Source organism: Takifugu rubripes, chromosome 14 (assembly GCF_901000725.2).
Source record: "Takifugu rubripes chromosome 14, fTakRub1.2, whole genome shotgun sequence".
Taxonomy (NCBI): Eukaryota; Metazoa; Chordata; class Actinopteri; order Tetraodontiformes; family Tetraodontidae; genus Takifugu; species Takifugu rubripes.
In genome coordinates, this window is record NC_042298.1 from 11335727 (window position 1) to 11354751 (window position 19025).

General features: G+C 45.7%; 2 protein-coding genes across 5 annotated transcripts; one reads left to right on the forward strand and one right to left on the reverse strand.

Annotated features, from left to right (window-relative positions):
* Nucleotides 1-227: 227 nt before the first annotated feature.
* Nucleotides 228-3256, forward strand: mars2 (methionyl-tRNA synthetase 2, mitochondrial). Its single transcript, XM_003970615.3, has 3 exons — nucleotides 228-760; nucleotides 922-1256; nucleotides 1357-3256. The coding sequence occupies exons 1-3, from the start codon at nucleotides 478-480 to the stop codon at nucleotides 2533-2535; spliced, it is 1797 nt and encodes a 598-aa protein (XP_003970664.3). The 5' UTR covers nucleotides 228-477; the 3' UTR covers nucleotides 2536-3256.
* Nucleotides 3169-18788, reverse strand: med12 (mediator complex subunit 12). 4 transcript variants are annotated; one of them, XM_029847173.1, is made up of 43 exons: nucleotides 18632-18788; nucleotides 17921-18025; nucleotides 17652-17843; nucleotides 16849-17008; nucleotides 16298-16473; nucleotides 16078-16188; nucleotides 15623-15895; nucleotides 15377-15523; nucleotides 15092-15191; nucleotides 14875-15011; nucleotides 14651-14782; nucleotides 14113-14239; nucleotides 13735-13964; nucleotides 13573-13632; nucleotides 13314-13487; nucleotides 12963-13107; nucleotides 12231-12349; nucleotides 11410-11553; nucleotides 11165-11328; nucleotides 10584-10715; nucleotides 10232-10459; nucleotides 9986-10130; nucleotides 9695-9815; nucleotides 9151-9261; nucleotides 8955-9056; nucleotides 8655-8791; nucleotides 8315-8494; nucleotides 7617-7688; nucleotides 7350-7513; nucleotides 7085-7246; nucleotides 6732-6933; nucleotides 6525-6634; nucleotides 6298-6433; nucleotides 5941-6090; nucleotides 5485-5850; nucleotides 5266-5404; nucleotides 4943-5148; nucleotides 4693-4767; nucleotides 4310-4539; nucleotides 4012-4201; nucleotides 3737-3925; nucleotides 3503-3584; nucleotides 3169-3421 (listed from the first exon to the last, which is right to left on the reverse strand). In XM_029847173.1, exons 1-43 carry the CDS (start codon nucleotides 18731-18733, stop codon nucleotides 3384-3386), a joined length of 6465 nt encoding a protein of 2154 aa, XP_029703033.1. In that variant the 5' UTR covers nucleotides 18734-18788; the 3' UTR covers nucleotides 3169-3383. The 4 variants fall into 4 exon arrangements, with proteins under 4 accessions (XP_029703033.1, XP_029703032.1, XP_029703031.1 ...); XM_029847172.1 differs by having other exon boundaries at nucleotides 3737-3919; nucleotides 4934-5148; XM_029847171.1 differs by having other exon boundaries at nucleotides 3737-3922; nucleotides 4934-5148.
* Nucleotides 18789-19025: the final 237 nt, after the last annotated feature.

Sequence of the window (19025 nt, forward strand, 5' to 3'; positions counted from 1 at the left end):
AAACTCAATGTCACGAAAAGGTAAATATTAATGTTTATACGTTGTTTTTTTTAATCACTAAACGAATACGTAATAAAATTTTAAGCACAGTGACCAACATCATTTATAATAAAGATTCGACTGTTATATGCAGTCGTGAAGGCAACGTTATTAAGTTGCAATATAATTGGCTGCTGGCTCGCGTCACCTAACACGCTCAATTCTGATTGGACAAAGTACTGTCACGCTTAGAACCCGGAAGCTTCTCTAACCTTGGCGAGTTTGTGTAACTCAGGGGCGACACTTTCACGTAAAAGGCGTATAATTTGACCACTTTAACAACCACTTCCAATCATCCCTATACATCTCGGTTAAAATGGCCTCTTACAACTGCTTTTTGGGTGCTTTTTGTTAAACCTCGTAGCTTACTCGTCTGTTTGTCAACATCCACGGTGACAGCTCGTCTTCGCTCCGGACCCTGGAGTAAATACCAGCCACATGGGCTTCCTCTGTAATCCAGTCATGAGGACTCGTTTTCTTTTTCTCACCAGAGGCTGTAAAGCTGTTCCCGAACTACACAAAATTGTCTTGGCGAATGCAGCGCCAGTGAAAAATCCCGAGATCAGATACGCGAGCACAGAAAACAGGAATTACTACATTACGACTCCAATCTTTTATGTCAACGCTTCTCCTCATTTAGGACACTTGTATTCCGCTGTGATTGCCGACTGCTTTCACAGGCATAAGCAACTGCAGGGCTTCAACTCCAGGTTTGCTACAGGTGAATTCTCCATTGATCAACAGCCTATAATAATGTTGGACGTGCCAACTATTTAGTCACGTGAAAGCATTGCTTAGATGTTTTTCTACTCATACCAAGTTCATGAATTGCCATCATTTAAATTTAGTGGACATAATGCAACTGATCATTTTCCCTTTCAGGCACAGATGAACACGGCTTGAAAATCCAGCAAGCAGCTGAAGCTGCAGGAAAAGAACCGCTGGAATTCTGCACCACTGTGTCAGAGAGATTCAGGCATCTCTTCAGCAGCTGTAACATATCCAACACAGACTACATCAGAACCACCGAGCAGAGACACCATCGGGCCGTGCAGCACTTCTGGTCGGTGCTCTGCAGCAAAGGGCTCATCTACAAAGGGAGTTATGAAGGCTGGTATTCTACTCAAGATGAAAGCTTCCTCACACCATCGCAGGTGACCACTGCCCTGGACTCTACAGGGAAGGAAATCAAAGTATCGCTGGAGAGCGGTCACAAGGTAATTCTACTAGGATCCGATTCTTCTGACGTTAGCAGACGTACGAGATTGTACTGTCTTTTCCAGTGAATGTCAGGCTACTCTTGCTACTGTGTTGCAGGTGGAGTGGATGAAAGAGGAGAACTATATGTTCCGTTTGTCTGGATTTCGATCTCAGCTGCTTGACTGGCTCAGAGAAAATCCTCGTGCCATTCAGCCAGAGCGTTTCCACCACTCTGTCCTGCAGTGGCTGCAGGAGGAGCTCCCTGATCTGTCCGTGTCCCGCCAGAAAAGTCGTCTCCAGTGGGGAATCCCCGTCCCGGAGGATGACGGACAAACCATCTACGTGTGGCTAGATGCGCTGGTGAACTACCTCACAGTAGTTGGATATCCAAACAACCACGAGAGATGGTGGAACGTGGCCCACCACATTATTGGAAAGGACATCTTAAAATTTCACGCCATCTACTGGCCGTCGTTTCTCCTGGGGGCCGGGCTGCCTCTGCCTCAGACGATACACGTGCACTCTCACTGGACGGTGGCAGGGAAGAAGATGTCTAAGAGTTTGGGGAACGTGATAGATCCACAAGAACGCTCGCAGTTGTTCACAACAGATGGCCTGAGGTACTTCCTCCTCCGTCAGGGTGTCCCAGACACGGACTGCGATTACAGAGACGACAAAGTTGTAAAGCTGCTCAACGCGGAGCTCGCAGACGCTTTGGGAGGTCTGCTTAACCGCTGCACGGCCACGGCGCTTAACCCCGCTCAGGTCTACGCCTCCTTCTGCCCCGACTCCTTCCCACGTGAGCGCGGAGGCCGAGCTGACGATGACGACTATCGCATGTTGGAGAGTGTGAGGCACCTCCCCGCTGTGGTGGAGCAGCATTTTGAGGACATGCATGTTTACAAAGCCCTGGAGGCTGTCAGCACCTGCGTGAGGCAGACCAACGGCTTTGTCCAGCGGCACGCGCCGTGGAAGCTGGACAGGAAGGACAGTGCAGACCAGCGCTGGCTTGGCACCATTATCCACGTTTCCCTCGAATGCCTGAGGATTTACGGCACCCTCCTCCAGCCAGTAGTGCCGGAAATATCTAACAAGCTGCTCTCCAGACTTGGTGTACAACCGCACGAGAGGAGCTGGACAAATTTAAACTTCCTCCCCAGGTTTGAGGGAAAGGACTGTCCCTTTGAGGGGAGAGCACTGGGGTCAGACTCAGGGGTGCTTTTTAGCCGTTTGGAGAGTCAGAGAGCTGACCAACAGAAAAACAGGAAGATGGAAAAAGGCAGCAACTTGAAATGATTAGTTTGTAGCCCACGTGCCTCTGTTCACTCCATGAATTAAACTCATGTGACTTTTTTTCCCCTTTGTAGAGTAAAAAAAACAAGGAAAAAATGTATAAAACAATCCTGATAAAAATGGGGAATTGGACCAAAGAACAATAATACTTGAGATACCTGCATGGATGTATGAATTATATCTATTTAACCATGTTAAATTTGATCTTTTTTTGTACGAATGTCCATACTCTTCCTTTCCCTGGTTCAAAAATAATTGATACCTGTGCTGCTTCCGCTTGAGCATCTTTGTGTTGTAGAAACGGGCTCTCAGGGTCTCAGCTGCATCTTTTCTAAATAATTAAAGGCAAATATCTCCACATTGAACCCGTCATTGCTCGACAAGTCGTGCAATGACATTCAAAACACCACTTTTTTAAACTTTAAATATCACACTTCCAATTAGCTGTTACCGGATTTCTGATCCAATTAGCCTGCATACAACTACATTACAAGCTAGGGAAATGGTTTCACCTCATCGAACAGACCTTTAAGGCATAAAAACTGACATGATTCTTTTTAATGAGAAATACACAAAACTGAAAAATGTACAAATTGAAATAAAATAAAAATGCATTATTTTCATAATTTCCAGATCTTTTTTTTTTTTTTTTTTTACATAAACATGTTCCATTATCAACCACGGTCTTTTCCCTTCAAAAGAGGATTCCTTCCATTGATATTTCCAAAAAAAATTACACACATGGATATTTTCATAGTCTTGATAGCAGAGAACTCATTTGTCTGGTGATATTTAACAACTCCCCTCTTGACCAGAGCATTTCTTCACACACAACTACCGACCCCACGTGATCAGAAATATGAATTGGTGCCCTGTCCTGGCTGTGAGTCTGCAAAGGACGGAGAAGATGTGTTTATCAATCCGAAGCTGGCCGTCAACTGGAAAACGTTGACAGAAGTTAGTGACTTACTTGAGAGTTGCTGTTGCAGCTGTCTGACCAGTGCTGCCGTCTGTTGCTGCTGCTGAGTCTGCTGCATTCCCTGTCGGGGGAACTAGAGCACAACACTCTGGCAATTAGAATTCTTTTGCTGGAAATGTAAAACCGTATTGACATTTAACACGGACCTGGTAAACCACAGGTTTTGACTCGCAGCAGTCTTGGTTTTCACTGGTAGTTATAAAAGAAGAGTGTCATCTAACGTACCATAGGTTGCTGTGGGGGTAGGGGCTGCATTCCCAGCGCCTGGTTCTGTGCCTGGCCTGGTGGTGGTACTGATGACACCTGCTGCTGTTGCTGTTGCTGCTGCTGTTGGACCTGCTGCTGAGGAGGGACCTGCTGAGGTTGTACCTGTTGCTGCTGAACCTGCTGGGCCTGCTGCTGCTGCTGCTGCTGCTGTCAAACAGCAAGAGGGAATTCAACTCAGAGGCAGCACTTTGAGACTGTCAACCCCTGTTGATCATGGTAATAAAGCAAGTTACTCTTAGTGCTTGTTGTTGTCTGAGGTACTGCTGCTGTTGCTGTGCTGCTTGTTGCTGTTGTTGTTGCTGCTGCTGCTGCTGTTGTTCTGCTAGCATCTGATTGGGCCTCATGCCTGGATGGACGCCCTGTCCTCCCATGTGACCCATACTGTGCATGATGGGATTCTGTTGGATGGGCTGGTGGGGAAACCTGTCAGGATAATCGGCGATGTTGTTAATAAAGTTAGCACAGTTACACTTTTTAGGTGACAAACAGCGGCGACCAAAATTGCAGCCTTCTTTGTGAAACAACGCAAACCTCTGAGTGTTCTGCATATTGTGCGGGTAGCCTGGAGCCTGCTGGTGAACGTAACCACTGGGCCTCTGCTGAAGCTGCCTATGGGGATCGACCACAGCTGGGTTGTTTGCAGGATGGGTGCCCTGGAAATTTTGGTTCCCGTAGGAGGACGGGGCCATACCACCAGTCTGGGACGGATGCTGCTGCATCCCCATGTGTGACCCGAATGTGGTATAACCCTGAGATAAGTTCTGAAAAACAAACCCAAGCGTTTAATTCTGATCATTTGAACCAGAAAAAGAATCATTGCTATAATTTATGCCGTGAATCCTCAGTGTTCTGTAGAGGTGAATGGAATCCTAATTAAATGTAGGTGTCGAAAGAAAAAACAACAGAGGACTGACCTGAGATGCCTGCATAGACGTATACGGTTGGTTGGGCGTCATTTGTCTCATCTGCTGGCCGATCATGCTCTGATTCTAAACAAAGAAGCAGAACCAATTTCAGATAAAGCCATTTACAGAGTGCCTATTGTTCCTACTGGAATAAAAATGTATCAACATTTTCTGAGACTTCTACGAATCAGTTATTTTTTGTGTCTATGTGACTGGAAGTGGTGCGGTTCTTGGATGGAGCCAGACTTACCAATCTCACCTGGAGCTGATGCCGCAGTATTTGGCCCTGTGGCATGCTGGGCTGTGGTTTGAAGCCCATTGAGTATTGCTTGTCCAGTCCCATCATGCTGGGCATGTTGCCCTGCATGCCGGACATCATGCCTGTGTAGTTCGGCCGAACAGGCATCATTTTGTTCATCTGTTGGTTGCGAGCAGGTCTGTACGGAGGTTCCAAACCTGGACCTCCTTTGCAAAAAAACAAATGAACAACGAGCTTCAAAAAGGTTCTTGTTGAAGGCCAAACCAGTGTGCCAACGTCTTACAAACGACTGTGACAACATTGAGGGAATATCAGGAGCTCACCTGGAGGTAGAGGCTGGTTCTGTGTGTACATATTCATGGCCTGCTGCCCGTATGGTATCCTGCCATATGGGTTCTGCATCAGCTCCGGTGGCATGTTAGGCCCATAGGACACACCACCTGCTGCACGGTTCACACCATCCTGCATAGAAAAACAAATAAATGCACCATTTCTAATGGCAGACTGAAGAAATAAAAAAAAACAACCCAGCAATAACTAACCTCTGTCTTGTTGGAAGAATTTTTCTTCTTCTTGTTGGATTTCTTCTTGTTTGAGTCAGAGGGAACACCAGGTACAGTCTTTTCTGGCTTCACAGCCTCCATCATCTTCTTTTCTGGCTCCTGAGACACAGGTGTCAGCGGCTCCTCCTCTTCTGGGGGCAGTGGGAGTGGTTCCAGGTAATAGCTACGAGGTTTGGGCTTCAGGTGAGTGTGGTAGAGCAGGAAACGTTGCTGCTCCTCAAATTTATTGACCTTGCGATCTACACGTATTGTTCCAAACCAGCCCCATGACAGAGGGGCAGAGTGTTTTAAACCCTCAAATACATCCCAGGGGGAAATCTTCTGCTTGGTTGATACTTGAAGACCCTGATAGCACACATATAGAAAGGTGGACTTGAATATAAAAGCCTGCCACAAGTTTTGACTTATAATATGGAACAGGTCACAGTTCTGTACCTCCTTCTCAAATCCAGCGATCTTGTTCCCTTTTGTGTCTATGAGTGAGCCCTGGGGTTCACAGGTTATGACATCTCGAGTCTGCTTGGGCAATGGCAGAAGCTGACGGACCTTTTCCAGACTTTCAGACTGTCGATCGCCGAGCTCTTTCTGTGGGAATAAACACAGTGGAGACTAAGCATAAGACGCTGACGCTTGCACGTCCCAGTAGAATCATTTGTAAACTCAACGTTAAATATTTCATTAGACACTTAATGCTTTGACCATTTTGTCAGGATATTTTCTTAGCCCCTTCCTCTTGATTCAAAGATTGGCTTTATTATCCTGGTAAAGGTGAAACAGGAACCATCTTCTTACCCTGAGCTTCTTGACCAGGTTCATGTAAGCCCTCTTGTTCTCCTCCATACTCCCCTGAGAGATGCTGGACATGTCTGCAGCCAGCGTTCCATTAATAAGCACACTCAACATGTCTAACACCGTTGTGAAGAGCTCACTGTTGGCAAGCAGAGAGAAAGATCAGGGAACTGACAAGTATACTGGCAATGTCTGGAATAATTTAAATAACAACTGGTAATAACTCGTACTTGTTGGACTGCATGTCCACTGTGCCACTGCTGATGATGTCGAGGAGCAGTACTGCCCACTCAGTAGTCTGTTGGGTGCTGCGTTGCACCGTGTCAAACATACCACCCACCTAGTTAACAGAGCAAGGCACAGTTAATGCAAGAGGTAACACTAGTCAAGATGAGCTCCGAGTGAGCGGGAATGCTGGACTGGAAGAGACGTCTTACGAGATTCAGTCTGAGTTTCAGAGCCTCGTGCATCATTTGCTTTGCCTTGCAGTCGTCTTGGTACTGATCTTCTCTCCAGTTTGTGACGATCTGCTGCAGCTGGCTGTAGAGGGAGGTGAGAAGACCTTCCCTCTGCTCATCCTGTCCCTTCAAACACGTCAACACCAACGACAGGAATGGCTGCTGACTCAGCAAAGACATACTGAGGAAGGAAGGGAAGAAACTCACGTTCACAAGTGGATTGATTATGCTCCTAACCTGAGGGTGACAAACTCTAAACACAATTCTCATCTTGAGAAGCTGTCAGATTAAATCTATTTTTGCAACAGTGGAGGTATTTGCTCGTCACTTACCTTTTCTGTTTCTGCCTGTCTCTTTCCTTACGAGAGGAGGACCCCAAGTGCTGTCCCTTCTCCAGTTCCTCTCCTGCTGCCTTCAGTACGTGGCCCTGAACTGCAGTGGACAGCTTAGCTATCAGCGGAGCCACCAGCCACACGCCCGAGCGCTCTGATGAACTGTGGAGGACAGATGCAAATATGTCCGATTTACAACTTTACAACATATATATTTCAACATCAAACCTTAGACTCGGTGAGTAATGATGATTCCAAAAAGTACCTTAGAATTGGCTTCATCTTGCTGGCAGTGCTGTTGCTGTTAGATGTAGACCCCCCTGAGCCCACCGCACCATTTCCTGAAGGGTTACTGGAATTCATTTCAGCTGATTTCTGAAACACCTCAATGGTGGCCTTGGCTATGTTCTCTAAAAGTGAATACAGCTCCTATTGCAAAGCAAATACAAATTATTCAGACTTGTTAGATTGACTAAACTTTCACAACATTGATTCAAGAACAAAACCTGAGAGACTGAAGAAAAGAACTTGCATTGTTTGTGCTCTGCTTGATCATCAGTTGCAGCTCCAGCGATGACTGTCTCATCGTCCACTGGTCCATGTTCTATTAAGGTCACAAATGACATTAGCAAGGAACAAATAGTTTGTGGTGGGGAATTCACTAAAAGGCCTTAAAGAGGTAACTTATCAAAGTCTTTATTTAACCCAGCATGATGGCAGAAAGGTTAAATGTCAGGCAGAGTGGGTAGGTTAGATGTGGAAATGATCCTCACAAAGAATGACAATGCTGCAGGTGGGTAGATTGAATTATGTGACACTGTACAGTCAGTACTGACTCATCTACAGAGTTCAGGAGATGAGAACAACTTGGAATTACAGTACTTTTAAAGAGCCTGTCAGTGGCAAAGGATATACTAAGATAAGTGGTGTGGGCCAGTAATTGAAGAGGCAGAGTTACGGCATATATCTTCAATGTGGAGTGATTCTGTCCCAATGACCTGATGTGTGCGGTAGATTCTGTGAAATGTTGCAGTGAACTGCTCACTGCATAAATTACGTTTCATTTCCAGATTCAGCCATGGGAGGGAAGCATAACCTCACTGGAGGAAAGTCTGGTTGAAGTGTATCTTTTAGTCAATGTTGAAAAACCTATCTGCCGGAAGTGTGTTATCGGTTCTGCAAAGCCTTGAAAAAACCTGGCATAAAATAAAGCGTAACACGGTTAGTGACCTGTAGGATGCGTTTGATCCGCTGCCTCTGAGGGTTGTCACCATCATCACTGTCCAACTGGCGATGTGGATAGCATATTAGCTGCAGCAGCCTTTGGGCCTGAATGTTGACCAGGACTGGATCCTGCAGGGCACTGCTGTCCTCAGATAGAGACTTCAGGCAGCGCTCTCCAACCCATTCCTGTAAGACAGACCATATGCACAAAGAAACAGCTTTATTCAATCTCTCAGACACATTAGTCATAGAAATTTGGTTCCATTTATTTCAGGGTTTTCTTGTTCTTCTTGTCTTTGACACTTCACGGTGGTTGCAGATGATATTTATCAACTTCTATCCTCACCTGCTGACAGATCGTCTTCAAAACGTATTTTGCATACGCATCCAAACTGGCTGTTTCTATGGAGACATTGCCCCCTTCAGATATGTCATCGAGGCCAGAAGTGTGTGACAGCCCTGAGCCTCGTAGCTCAGCATCGCCTGAAAAATATCACATTAAATTCACCATCACTTCCACCCAGATTTAACATTTTCAGTCACACATGTGACATAAATCAGACAGAGATTGAATGCAGTCATAATAGCCCCATTTTTCATTTTCAAAAATCAAATGTCAGGCTGAGACGTTAAACAGGAAACTCACCGAGCATGAACACGGCCTTGAGAACGGCAAATACGGCTCCAACCACTATGCTGTTCTGAGAGGCGGCAAGAAGGTGACGATCACAGGACGACCGGATACCAACTGGACACAGAATGAAGTCAAAACTGCAGAATAAGATCATCTGGTAGCAAGAACAACCTTTTGAAACAGTGAATGTTTTCTGACTGTTTTTCACCTGATTTTACACCATCTTGCGGAACAGGATTGCGCTGTGGCGTCTTAAAAAGGTGCAAGAGAATCCTACAGGTGAGTCGGGCTCCGGGTTCAGAGTCCTGCTCACTGCAGGCTGGAGGAAAGACACATTCATTTTAAGGTTTTTTTTAATATCTGAGAACTTCTTGTACCGGCGACACCATCAGGGAGATCAAAGTTGTACATCTAAATTTGACTGTTACCCAACAACAACTCCTCATCAGACCGGAAGAAAAGTTATTTTTAATGAAGTTGTTTGTTGTGAAAGAGGAAGAGAGAACAAAGCTTTTACCACAGGGGGGACCTGGAGCAATAATGTGTGTATATTGGCTTTACAAAATGAGCCACACTGAAACAAACAGCATGACAGAATGAGGCTTTATCTCAAAGGCCGAAAGAGTGAAGATTAACAGTGTGTGTGTGTGTGTGTGTGTGTGTGCACATGATGCTTCTTGGACACAGATCAGATATTTTGCCTTGACACGCCATTTCTCAATAGCTGTAATGTGAGTAAAAATAATCCTCACCAGCATTGAGGAGGGAAGGGATGGCAACACAGCGAACCAGGTCTTCCAGAAGAAGGCACTGTCTGGCGATGAGGATGGCCACAAACGTCGCCAATGAATCGTGAAAGGACAAGTCGCTCACCTGAAACAAAAATCAACTTGAGATACAACCGAGTGAAGTATTTATTTTAATCAAAAGGTAGAAAGCTCATCTTAACCACCTAGATGTTGGAAAACAACACTTGCAGTGAGAATCAATGTCCTGATTCCTCCCTCAGTAGATATGACAATAACGGTGACACTACAACTTACATCTACGTTACACAGCAAATCATTGAAGCCGCAGTTGCCGTTGTTAGAGGAACAGCAGAGGGCCTTGAGGATGCCGAGCCACTCGGCACTCAGGGAGCGGCAATACGCTGTCAGCTCTGCGCACAGGATCCCGATATCGTTCACCCTAATAGGATGATACGCGACATGAAGCTACAGCCTGACAGAGAGCAAAGAACTGCAGCAAACAGAGTCAGACACACACAACAAAATGAAAGAGTAACGCACCTCTCAGGGTCTCTGTGGTCCACGCACACATCCATGAGCACATTACACACAAAGCTGTAACGGTTGACCGGGCTGTCATTGAGGATCTTTCCCACCATAGAGTGGTTGAAGTTGTGAGCCGAGGGGTTCGCAATGGCCTCCATCATGAACCCAGGATCCCACAGCATGTTGGAGTCCGATGGGTCGATATTGCAGTAGATGGAGTTTTTAACTTTGGAGCAAAACTCACTAAAAGGAGAAAAGCAGAAAATAAGGAGTCAACAGGTTTTATGTCAGCTGTTATGAATAAACAAATGGCAGTTTCCTTTTCAGTGTTTATTAGGGTTCTTAAAAGACCAAAACTTCATGCTACCTGAAAATCTCTCCAAACTTGTTCTTGAGGTGGCTGCAGGAGTTGTAAAGGTCGTACAGGTAGGCTAGGATACAGCGTTCAGCAGAGGAACAGTCCGCTGGGTTCACACCTGATTTTACTACAATGCGCAACCTGAGAAGACATTTACATAAAGACAGAATTTAACATAAATCTTTCACACACGTCTTTTAAAATGAACATTTGCTGTCTTTCTGAGCGACAAACCCAATCTATAACTAAAATCTAAGGACACAGTGAGAAGCAGCTGATTATGGAGTAACTGTCCAATCAAATTAACCGTGGCAAAGAGGGAAATGGCAAATATTACTCGAAATAATATTGGCAGCAAAATCAAGACTATCTAAAACACACAACTGAGCAGCTGACAGGACACTGCATCCTGGAGCAATACGTGACAGAAATGAGGAACTTTGGTCTGTTTGGATTCTGCACCACAACAAAAATCCTCAAAATCCTCAAATCCCCCCCCCCCCTCAAAACAAACCCGAATCGGCACATTTTCTGGAACAATGCTGAAATTCTCAAGGCTTCCCCCAATTTACAGGGCCTGAATGACATACCCATCGAAGACTTGTGCCGTCTGCTCGGGATTGAGAATGAGGCAGGAATGGTACCGCCTCAGAACCGCAACAATACACAGACAGAGGCTGGTGGTGTAGCTGCCCACCAGGTTGGATGACTTCAGCAGCAGCTCTGCTTCCACCAGGCTTAACTCATTCAAAAGCTACAGCAAGTACACAACAAAACAGATGATGTCATTCTTTCCTGGTTAGTGACAGGACATACTGGATGAAGACGTCCATACCTGAATAGCAAAGTCTATGAGGCCACTGATGTTGAGGGAGTACTCCATGAGGTCAAAGATGAACTGAATGTGCTGGACGAGAGGTAAGTGATAAGACATCCCTAAGGCAAAACTGGTGATCTGTTCCAGTACATTTCTGGACACCTGCAAACAACAAAGGGAAAACATTTGTAATGCACAAAACGGCCATGATTCCAGCCTTAGCAGGGATGCAGAGCAGTAATTCATTACCCGTTATATGTAGTGGGAGATCGTCTCAAAGTTGTGATAATGTTTACAATTACTGCATCTCGCGTTTGTGTCAACTTAGTAGTTGGATGGAGAGATGGTTGCAAATAAGAGTGTTGGTGAGAGTCATTTGTGGTTAAATTAAAATAAATGATATACACCTAACATGTAAATACCCAACAACATGAACCGCTCTGTGTGCTGTACAGAACCCAAGCATTATCTGATGTCCTGGATGTATTTTCCAAAGAGACCAACTGTTTTTTTCATAAAATATTGATTGGTTTTGCTTATATGCAAAATGGTCGAGTAATTCATATTTTATAGGTTTTTGGTGTAAAAGGCTGTGGTGTTCATTTACATTCATCATTGCATTAAGTTCTGCTGCTGCACCTGAATGTAATTCCTCTGTAAATTATATCCAAACACATCCCAGGAGGACCCACATAACACTGAGAAGAACACCACTAGGAGGTTTTAGTATGAAGCTTCACTTGTGGTAATAAACTCAGTGGTTGGTCCATAAATAAATTATCTCTATAAACAAGAAATGCTGCAGGACGATGGGAGGAATGAAAGCTTGTTGCTTTTACCTGGGAGGTGACCTGATGCTGGTCAAAGTGGGAGAGGTGCTGGAATTTGGAGAAGATGTCTTCTGCAGTCGGAAAGGCCTCTGGCTTACTCTTTTTCCTTTTTTGTCCTTCCTCGCCTCCTGTATGTGAAATGTGAAATGGAGGTGAGCTTGTGGGACTTGCACCGAATACATTGCCATGAAGAAAAAAACTGCACTGTGAGCTGAAGGTCTTCATCATACCCTTTAGATATGCAATTATGACTTTGGAAAACCTGAAATCACCTTAATACGATCACATGTGAGATAAAGTGGCTGTGAATAGATGAGACCTATTAGCATAGAAATTGGGTGGAAAACAGATGGAGTGATGCCTCACTTGTGCTTCCAGGCTCGATAAAGAAAAACGCTTTCTTCTTTTAGGAAGAACAGAAGGAAAACATTCGTTTTAAACAGAAAAGCTGTTAGAATAGCCACAGTCAGAGACCAGTGACCATTTTTGTTTAACAAAACACCCCAGCATGATTAAGCTCCTGTGGACAACACTGCTGTCTGTCAATATTTCTCTAAACGTGGCAGAAATAGATTTTCTTTCAGAGTGATGTAGGAAGGAAATGAACTCAATAAAGGATGTGAACACACATTAGAATGGTTGCATTGGCCTTCAGCTCTGACCTCAGAAGTCTGGACATTGTGAGAAATCAAAGAGGAAGCAGTAACGGACATCAAGGTTACGAAATGTGAAGAGTCTTGCCTGTCTCTGCTGTGCTCTTGCGGTTGAGGACCTTCAAGATGTCTTTGGTGATTTTCTTGATGGTGTGCCGCGCCTCGTCCCTCAGCTTGCCCACGCCGTACAAGACCACTAACCGCTGGTTACACTCGTGGCTGCTGCTCTCCTCCTGGAAGCAATAAGAGAAGCAACAAAGACGATGCGCGTTGGGTGGATGAAACAAACCAGCTGAGAAAACCCGCATTATTAAATCCAAGTCTTGTTCTGACAACTGATTTATGACCCAAATGAGATTGTAATCAGCAATCACCAATGATTATACTTTGACCAAAAAATACATTCTTGTTCTGGGTGAGTAAAAATGAGTGAGCTCACCTGAGGAATAGGGAAGTGAGTGGCGTACTGAATGTGGCGAGGTTGATCATACAGCTGAGGGAAGGCAGGGTCCATTCCTTTATCCTTACTGCTGCCCTTGCTATCCTGTTCCGGAGCTGGTTTCTCCGGAGAAGGGCTCCCCTTGGACTCGCAGTGCATCGGTGGAGAAAACATCTGGCGTGCAGGATGGCATGATTAGCTTTTAAATTAAAAAACAGTGACACACGTCAGGGAAGGAAAAGTCCTGTTCTGGTTGTACCTCGTCAAAATTAGCACTGGAGTTATGATCGATTTCCATGGACTCTGACAGACTGGTGTCCTGTGGAACCAACAGCAGCCTCGTGTTAACTTTTTATACACGCATAACTGAACGACTGAAGCGTTGCACTCCACAAAAAGACAACAGCTGCCTCCAACTTGCCTCGTTCTTGCAGTTGCTGCCAGCCTCCTGGTCTTTGCGCTCTGATTCATCCGAAGGCTCGTCACTGGGGGAGCGTGGGCGAGGCAGGTGGGAGTCGGAGGCCAGGTCGCCACGGGAGATCAGCGTGCACATGTAGATGTTGTGGGAAAAGACGTCGTGACGGATGAGCTCACAGAAGAGCAGGACCAGGTTGGAGAACTCCACTCGCTCGCTTTCGTTGCCGGGCTCCGCTGCAGAGGGGAGAGAAGAGGGGTTGAATTATTGAACGACATCATTTCCCTTGCCAAATCATTCCAGATAAATATGAACAGGCATTGAAGTGAGAAGTAAAAGTTAACAGATCGAGCTTGACGTCTCCGAGAAAAAAGAAGAACTCACTTAGAGTGGGGGCCTGAGTGTCGAGGAATTGCAGCAGAACATCCTGAAAGACCGGTACTGTTGCAGCTGAGAGGGACCCAGATGACACAGATCCTTTCTCATCCACCACCTCCGAATCACCGCACCTCTGCAGACAAACACCCACCAGGCAACTAATGAAACGTTCAAACACTTGAAACATTTTTACAGCTCTGGTGAGGATGATAAAGGTGCAACAAAAAGCCGAAAATGACAAGTCCTGTCCTGATTCAGCTGTACAAGGGTTCAAGTTGAGTAAAGACCCATGACAGTCTAATAATCTTCCCATAATCCTGCTGACAGGCCAGCAGGGAAATGAGGACGTGCATACTCTCCATGAGCAGAGGGGAAAATATTATACTATGCTGTCGACAAGCAGATCCAAAACTTTTTAGGGAGCTCAGGGATTCAAAAGGCAGGAAAGTATCGATCTTTGTTTCCAGTCTACTAAATGTGCCATGATAGCTGTTCATGAAGTGAGAGAACTCGATACAGCTCACCTAGAGACGCCAGCTCTTACCTCTGCTTCTATTTCAGCTTGTCTCTTTTCCAGCAGCTTGGCCACCACCATGGCTCTGTGTCTGCCGGAGCGCTTGCAGCACACGGCCCATTCACAGAGCAAGGTCACCACAGCATCGTCATCCGGAGACATCTGTAAGGAAAACACGTGTAAATCAGCTTTATATTGTGTTTTAGATGAGAGATTTTCCCTTCATGCCATGGTCAAGAGGAATAACTCCTTACCTCATGACTATCTTTGCTCTGGCCTGACCCAAATATTCGGTTATATAGCAAATCCAGCGAGTTGTTGAAGTCAGACTTTTCAAAGCTGTGGCTGTCTAAAACCTCCAAGGTGTGAAGGACCCTCCCGATAGTGAACCCTGGTCGCAGCGGCCGAAACGTTAACTCAAATATCAACTCTCACAAACAAAGGCACGACAGTGACGGCGGTTATTCTAACCTGCTGTGGTCTCCTGACACTTGTCAAACGACCACCTGAACTCCACCGCCTGACCACGCTCCTTCACCTGCTCCTCAATCTCCCTCAACTTGGTCCGGACCTGTGGAGCAGGAAAACAGGTCACTTACACGCAGCACCCAAGAGTGAACGTTAACATATCAAACGCCGGAATGAGGAATGAAAAACATCCGTCTCGTGGTATTTTTTAACAAACAGATTGAACCGTTCGTTTTTATTGTCTTCATTCGGCCTGTTCTTTAGCTCAGGTCTATCAGAAATACGTACCTGCTGAGTGAGGGCCGTGTTTCCTCCAGGCATCGGCAGGCTGGATGGAGCGATGGGCAGGAGGTCCAGAGGAGACCCGGTTTTGTTTCTGCAGTCTGTGAGAGAGTAATGCCACACCAGAGCACTGGGACAACACAACACAATGCTCTGATGCGACAACAACAAGAAGCCAGAGAGAGATGAGATGGACCTTAATAATAACAGGACTTATTCTAAAAACAACTACAGTCAAGTGAATGATGGTACCTGTAACATGCAGCTGAGCCCGTACACGATCGGCCGGTGCTGAGGGCAGATGTAGAAGTCCGTGAAAGGAGTCTGGGGTTGGTTCCCACCACTTGGCTGCGAGGTCGGGGTGGGCGGCAGGGCGTTGCCTTGTTGTGCTAGAATGCCGTGGCCTGGGTGCCCTGCGGCGCTGGGGCCCATGCTCCCGTCACTCAGCAGAAGGTTGAGGCGGCGAGTGCAGAAGTAAGCCAGTCTCCGTGACAAATAAGCCGACTGTACAAACTCCCCGGAGTACTGGAGGATGGAGGAGAAGACTGACAGCATCAGTGTCTGTTACCTCTGGAAATACTGACTAAATGAGAGGCTGTGGAGGGATCGACAATAAACCGGCGACAGCTGCAGAGGCAGAAAGCAGCCACTGTGTCTTGGATGCGCTTCCAACATTCCCTCAATACAAATGACAGAAGGGGGCGCACCTGCAGTAAGAGGGGCAGCAGAAACCTGAGAAGCTCATCTTCACCAGGGCGAACCTTCTCAAAGCACTCCAGCACCCAGGTCAGGAACTCATGCCTGTCCAGCATCCCATCCTGACGACAGAAAGTACAACAGTTAATTCTAACAACGGCTAAAAGGCCTCATCATTGACTTTATTCATAGATTTCAGATTGGAGGGGGGACTTCTGAAACAGAACTCACCTGAAACATAAACATGGCGAGCTTCTCGTTGTATTCCCACTGCTTCATGGCCGTGTCCACGTCAGCAGGCATGGCCGGCAGAGGAGAGCTGCAGCCTTGGTTCGGAAACTGTCGGTAAAACTCGGCTACCTTCTGCAGCTGCTCCCACAGATACTTTGTAATAATCTGAGTCCACTCTGCACACACCAAACAAACAAGCGCTAGGTTGGATACACACCAGCCTGATTCAAGCCCGCAGAAACTCCAACCCACACCCAGTTTCATGAGAGCGCACATATTCATGAGCATGTATAAGCCTCTCTGGTGCTGGTTAGCATGTGTTTGCAAGCTAAGCGCTTATCTGCTCATCACCAGACTGTTTGGACACAGTCTGTGTGTCATTTTCGCCCCTTTAGTCGCTTGTTCAGAGAGAAGCCTCTCATCCATGACCAGTAATGAAAAAAGCAGAGTGCAAATATCGACAGATGCAGATGCCATCTTGATTTAATAACACACAACAGACGGGCGCTCCCTCCACATCCCTTACATGTTTTAAGAAATAAAGCCCTTACCGATACAAGGATCGATGACATGCCTCTTCTTCACTTTGGTCTCGGTGATGGCGGCGTGATAGGCACATGTCATTTTAATCATCCATGCTGAGCGCATGACTGGGACAGAGTACTTGGCCAAGTACCCGAAAACCTCTTCTTTCTTGCTGAAGATTGGAACCTGTAAGCGGCACATTTATTTGTCTCATTATGGTTGAAGGAACAAGTCTGACAAAAAAACCAGAACATTTTAAATGGGTAAAAATATGCCCTCCTTGTAAAAAAACAACACAGGATTGCTGTGAATCCTTTAGCAGCCAGGGAGTTAAAATTTTCCACAGGCCGCACTCACAACACTTGATGCCTGCGTCATGGCAACCAGACTGAATCCACGACATTCTGCTCAGTGTTGTGTTTCAATTGACAGCGTTGCAGTTGGGAGCGTCCCAGAAATGGTTTCGGTGACCTGCTCCGCTGAGAATGCACGGATCTATTTTTGATGAAAGCTGCTTCAACCTGCTCTGAGCGAACCGAGACATTTCTGCACCGGTTCCACGGTGACTTCAGTCAATTTTCAAAATAAAACGCCTCCAACGACTATGATTTGACAAGACCGTAAGCGCAACACTAAAACCTTACAGAGAAGAAACGTCTGCAGCTAAAAAGCTTGCAAACCAATTTACGAGAATAAAAATAGAGACACCATATACACAGTGCCGCTCGACTAGACATCAGGTTGTTTGATAAACAACAAAATCGTCCACCTAATCTCGTTTCTCGCCAATTAAACTGACAAGAGTTGCACTGAACAACAAGGATCTTACCTTTTTAGCCAGCTGTGTGAGCGGTTTAGTCCCAGCCAAATCAGTAAACCAATTATTGATGGAGCTCTGTGACCTCGCAGTGACCAGCCAGAAATTATCTTTCTGGTTGACCTGCGGCTTCCGTTTTCCTGTGTCTGGAAATGTGTTATACCGCAGCTTTTCTGCAATGATGCTACTGAAGTTGGAGCTGATCTGTAAGGCAGCGGGGGAATAATTAGGACGGCCGAACGACTTACATCCAATGCCATAAGTAGCATATTGAGTCTTACCTTTGAAGGGTTAAAGTTGACATTTCTGGCACTGCCATGTTCATCTCCAGACACGGCTGGTTGGTTGTTGAATCCCTGCTTCACATTTAGTGCCGTCAACTCATCCTGTCACACAAAAACAGGCCATTGCGAGGTTGACAAAGACAAACAGGTTGACCAAATTAGGTTAAGCACTGTCAATAAAAAGAACTGCAGTGCACAACACATGAGAGGTAGTTACAGTTGTTTACAAGTTATGCGAGACAGCTTTACTTTAAAACCCAGGTTATACTGCGGGGAGATGTCGCGAAGGATGAACAAATTTGCTTAAATGCAGGCTCACGAATATCGCCTTTGCACCTCTAGCTCATATTAATATTCAAATCATCAAGCTAGCGAACCCCTGCCAATCACGCACAATCCAAAGCAGCCAGTGCATATTGTCTCAGACCTCAAGGCAAAATAATGGCTGCAAATGTATTAAACTGGATTGCATTCGTCAGCCAGCACGGCAAACCGCACTAGGAACCAGTTGTTGGTCAAATAAGCGGAGAAGCTAGCTAACTAATTGACAACTAGGTCCTGTTCATTGTTATTTCTAGGCCCTGATCGTCTTGAGGGCTTGCTAAAGAGGCTAGCGTCAGTGTTAGCTCGCACCGCCTCCTGGTTGATTGTTTTTCTTCACCAAAACATTCATTTTGAATTTTCTGGTGCCGCATCGTAAAAACAGACCTCTTTCTGCTTCGGATCCTGTGGATAGACGTCAGGGGGACCGAGCCTGGGCCGCTTTAATGGCCGGTGTTCGTAACTTAGGATCCCGAAAGCAGCCATCATCCAGCGGCATCACAGCCAGGGATTTCCTCCTTCAGCAGCTCCAGCACGACTACGACCACAGCTACTTCCGGTATCGACTTTCACAATAAAATGCTTGTCGACGTTTAGATACATTTAAGATATTATACTTTTAATTTAACGATTATTATTGAATTTTTTTTAATTTTATTTTTTACAAATTCACAAACAAAAGCCACTTCTGCTTTTGTTAGGAGTACTTTCACTATTGGGTTTATTATATTGAATTTCCCTGGTAGTTTTACATTTCTCTGTTGAGCCCTACACTAAAAAT

What these genes read in the sequence shown, in the direction of transcription:
- med12 (XM_011610884.2), bottom strand. Translation starts at nt 18,733, where the DNA reads ATGATGGCTGCTTTCGGGATCCTAAGTTACGAACACCGGCCATTAAAG. An exon ending in GTGTCAGGAGACCACAGCAG is followed by an intron (nt 15,012 to 15,091) that starts GTTAGAATAACC and finishes CGCTGCGACCAG; the next exon opens with GGTTCACTATCGGGAGGGTC. An exon ending in AGCATCAGGTCACCTCCCAG is followed by an intron (nt 11,554 to 12,230) that starts GTAAAAGCAACA and finishes TGTTGTTTGCAG; the next exon opens with GTGTCCAGAAATGTACTGGA.
- mars2 (XM_003970615.3), top strand. Translation starts at nt 478, where the DNA reads ATGGGCTTCCTCTGTAATCCAGTCATGAGGACTCGTTTTCTTTTTCTC. An exon ending in CAACTCCAGGTTTGCTACAG is followed by an intron (nt 761 to 921) that starts GTGAATTCTCCA and finishes TTTCCCTTTCAG; the next exon opens with GCACAGATGAACACGGCTTG. An exon ending in CGCTGGAGAGCGGTCACAAG is followed by an intron (nt 1,257 to 1,356) that starts GTAATTCTACTA and finishes ACTGTGTTGCAG; the next exon opens with GTGGAGTGGATGAAAGAGGA.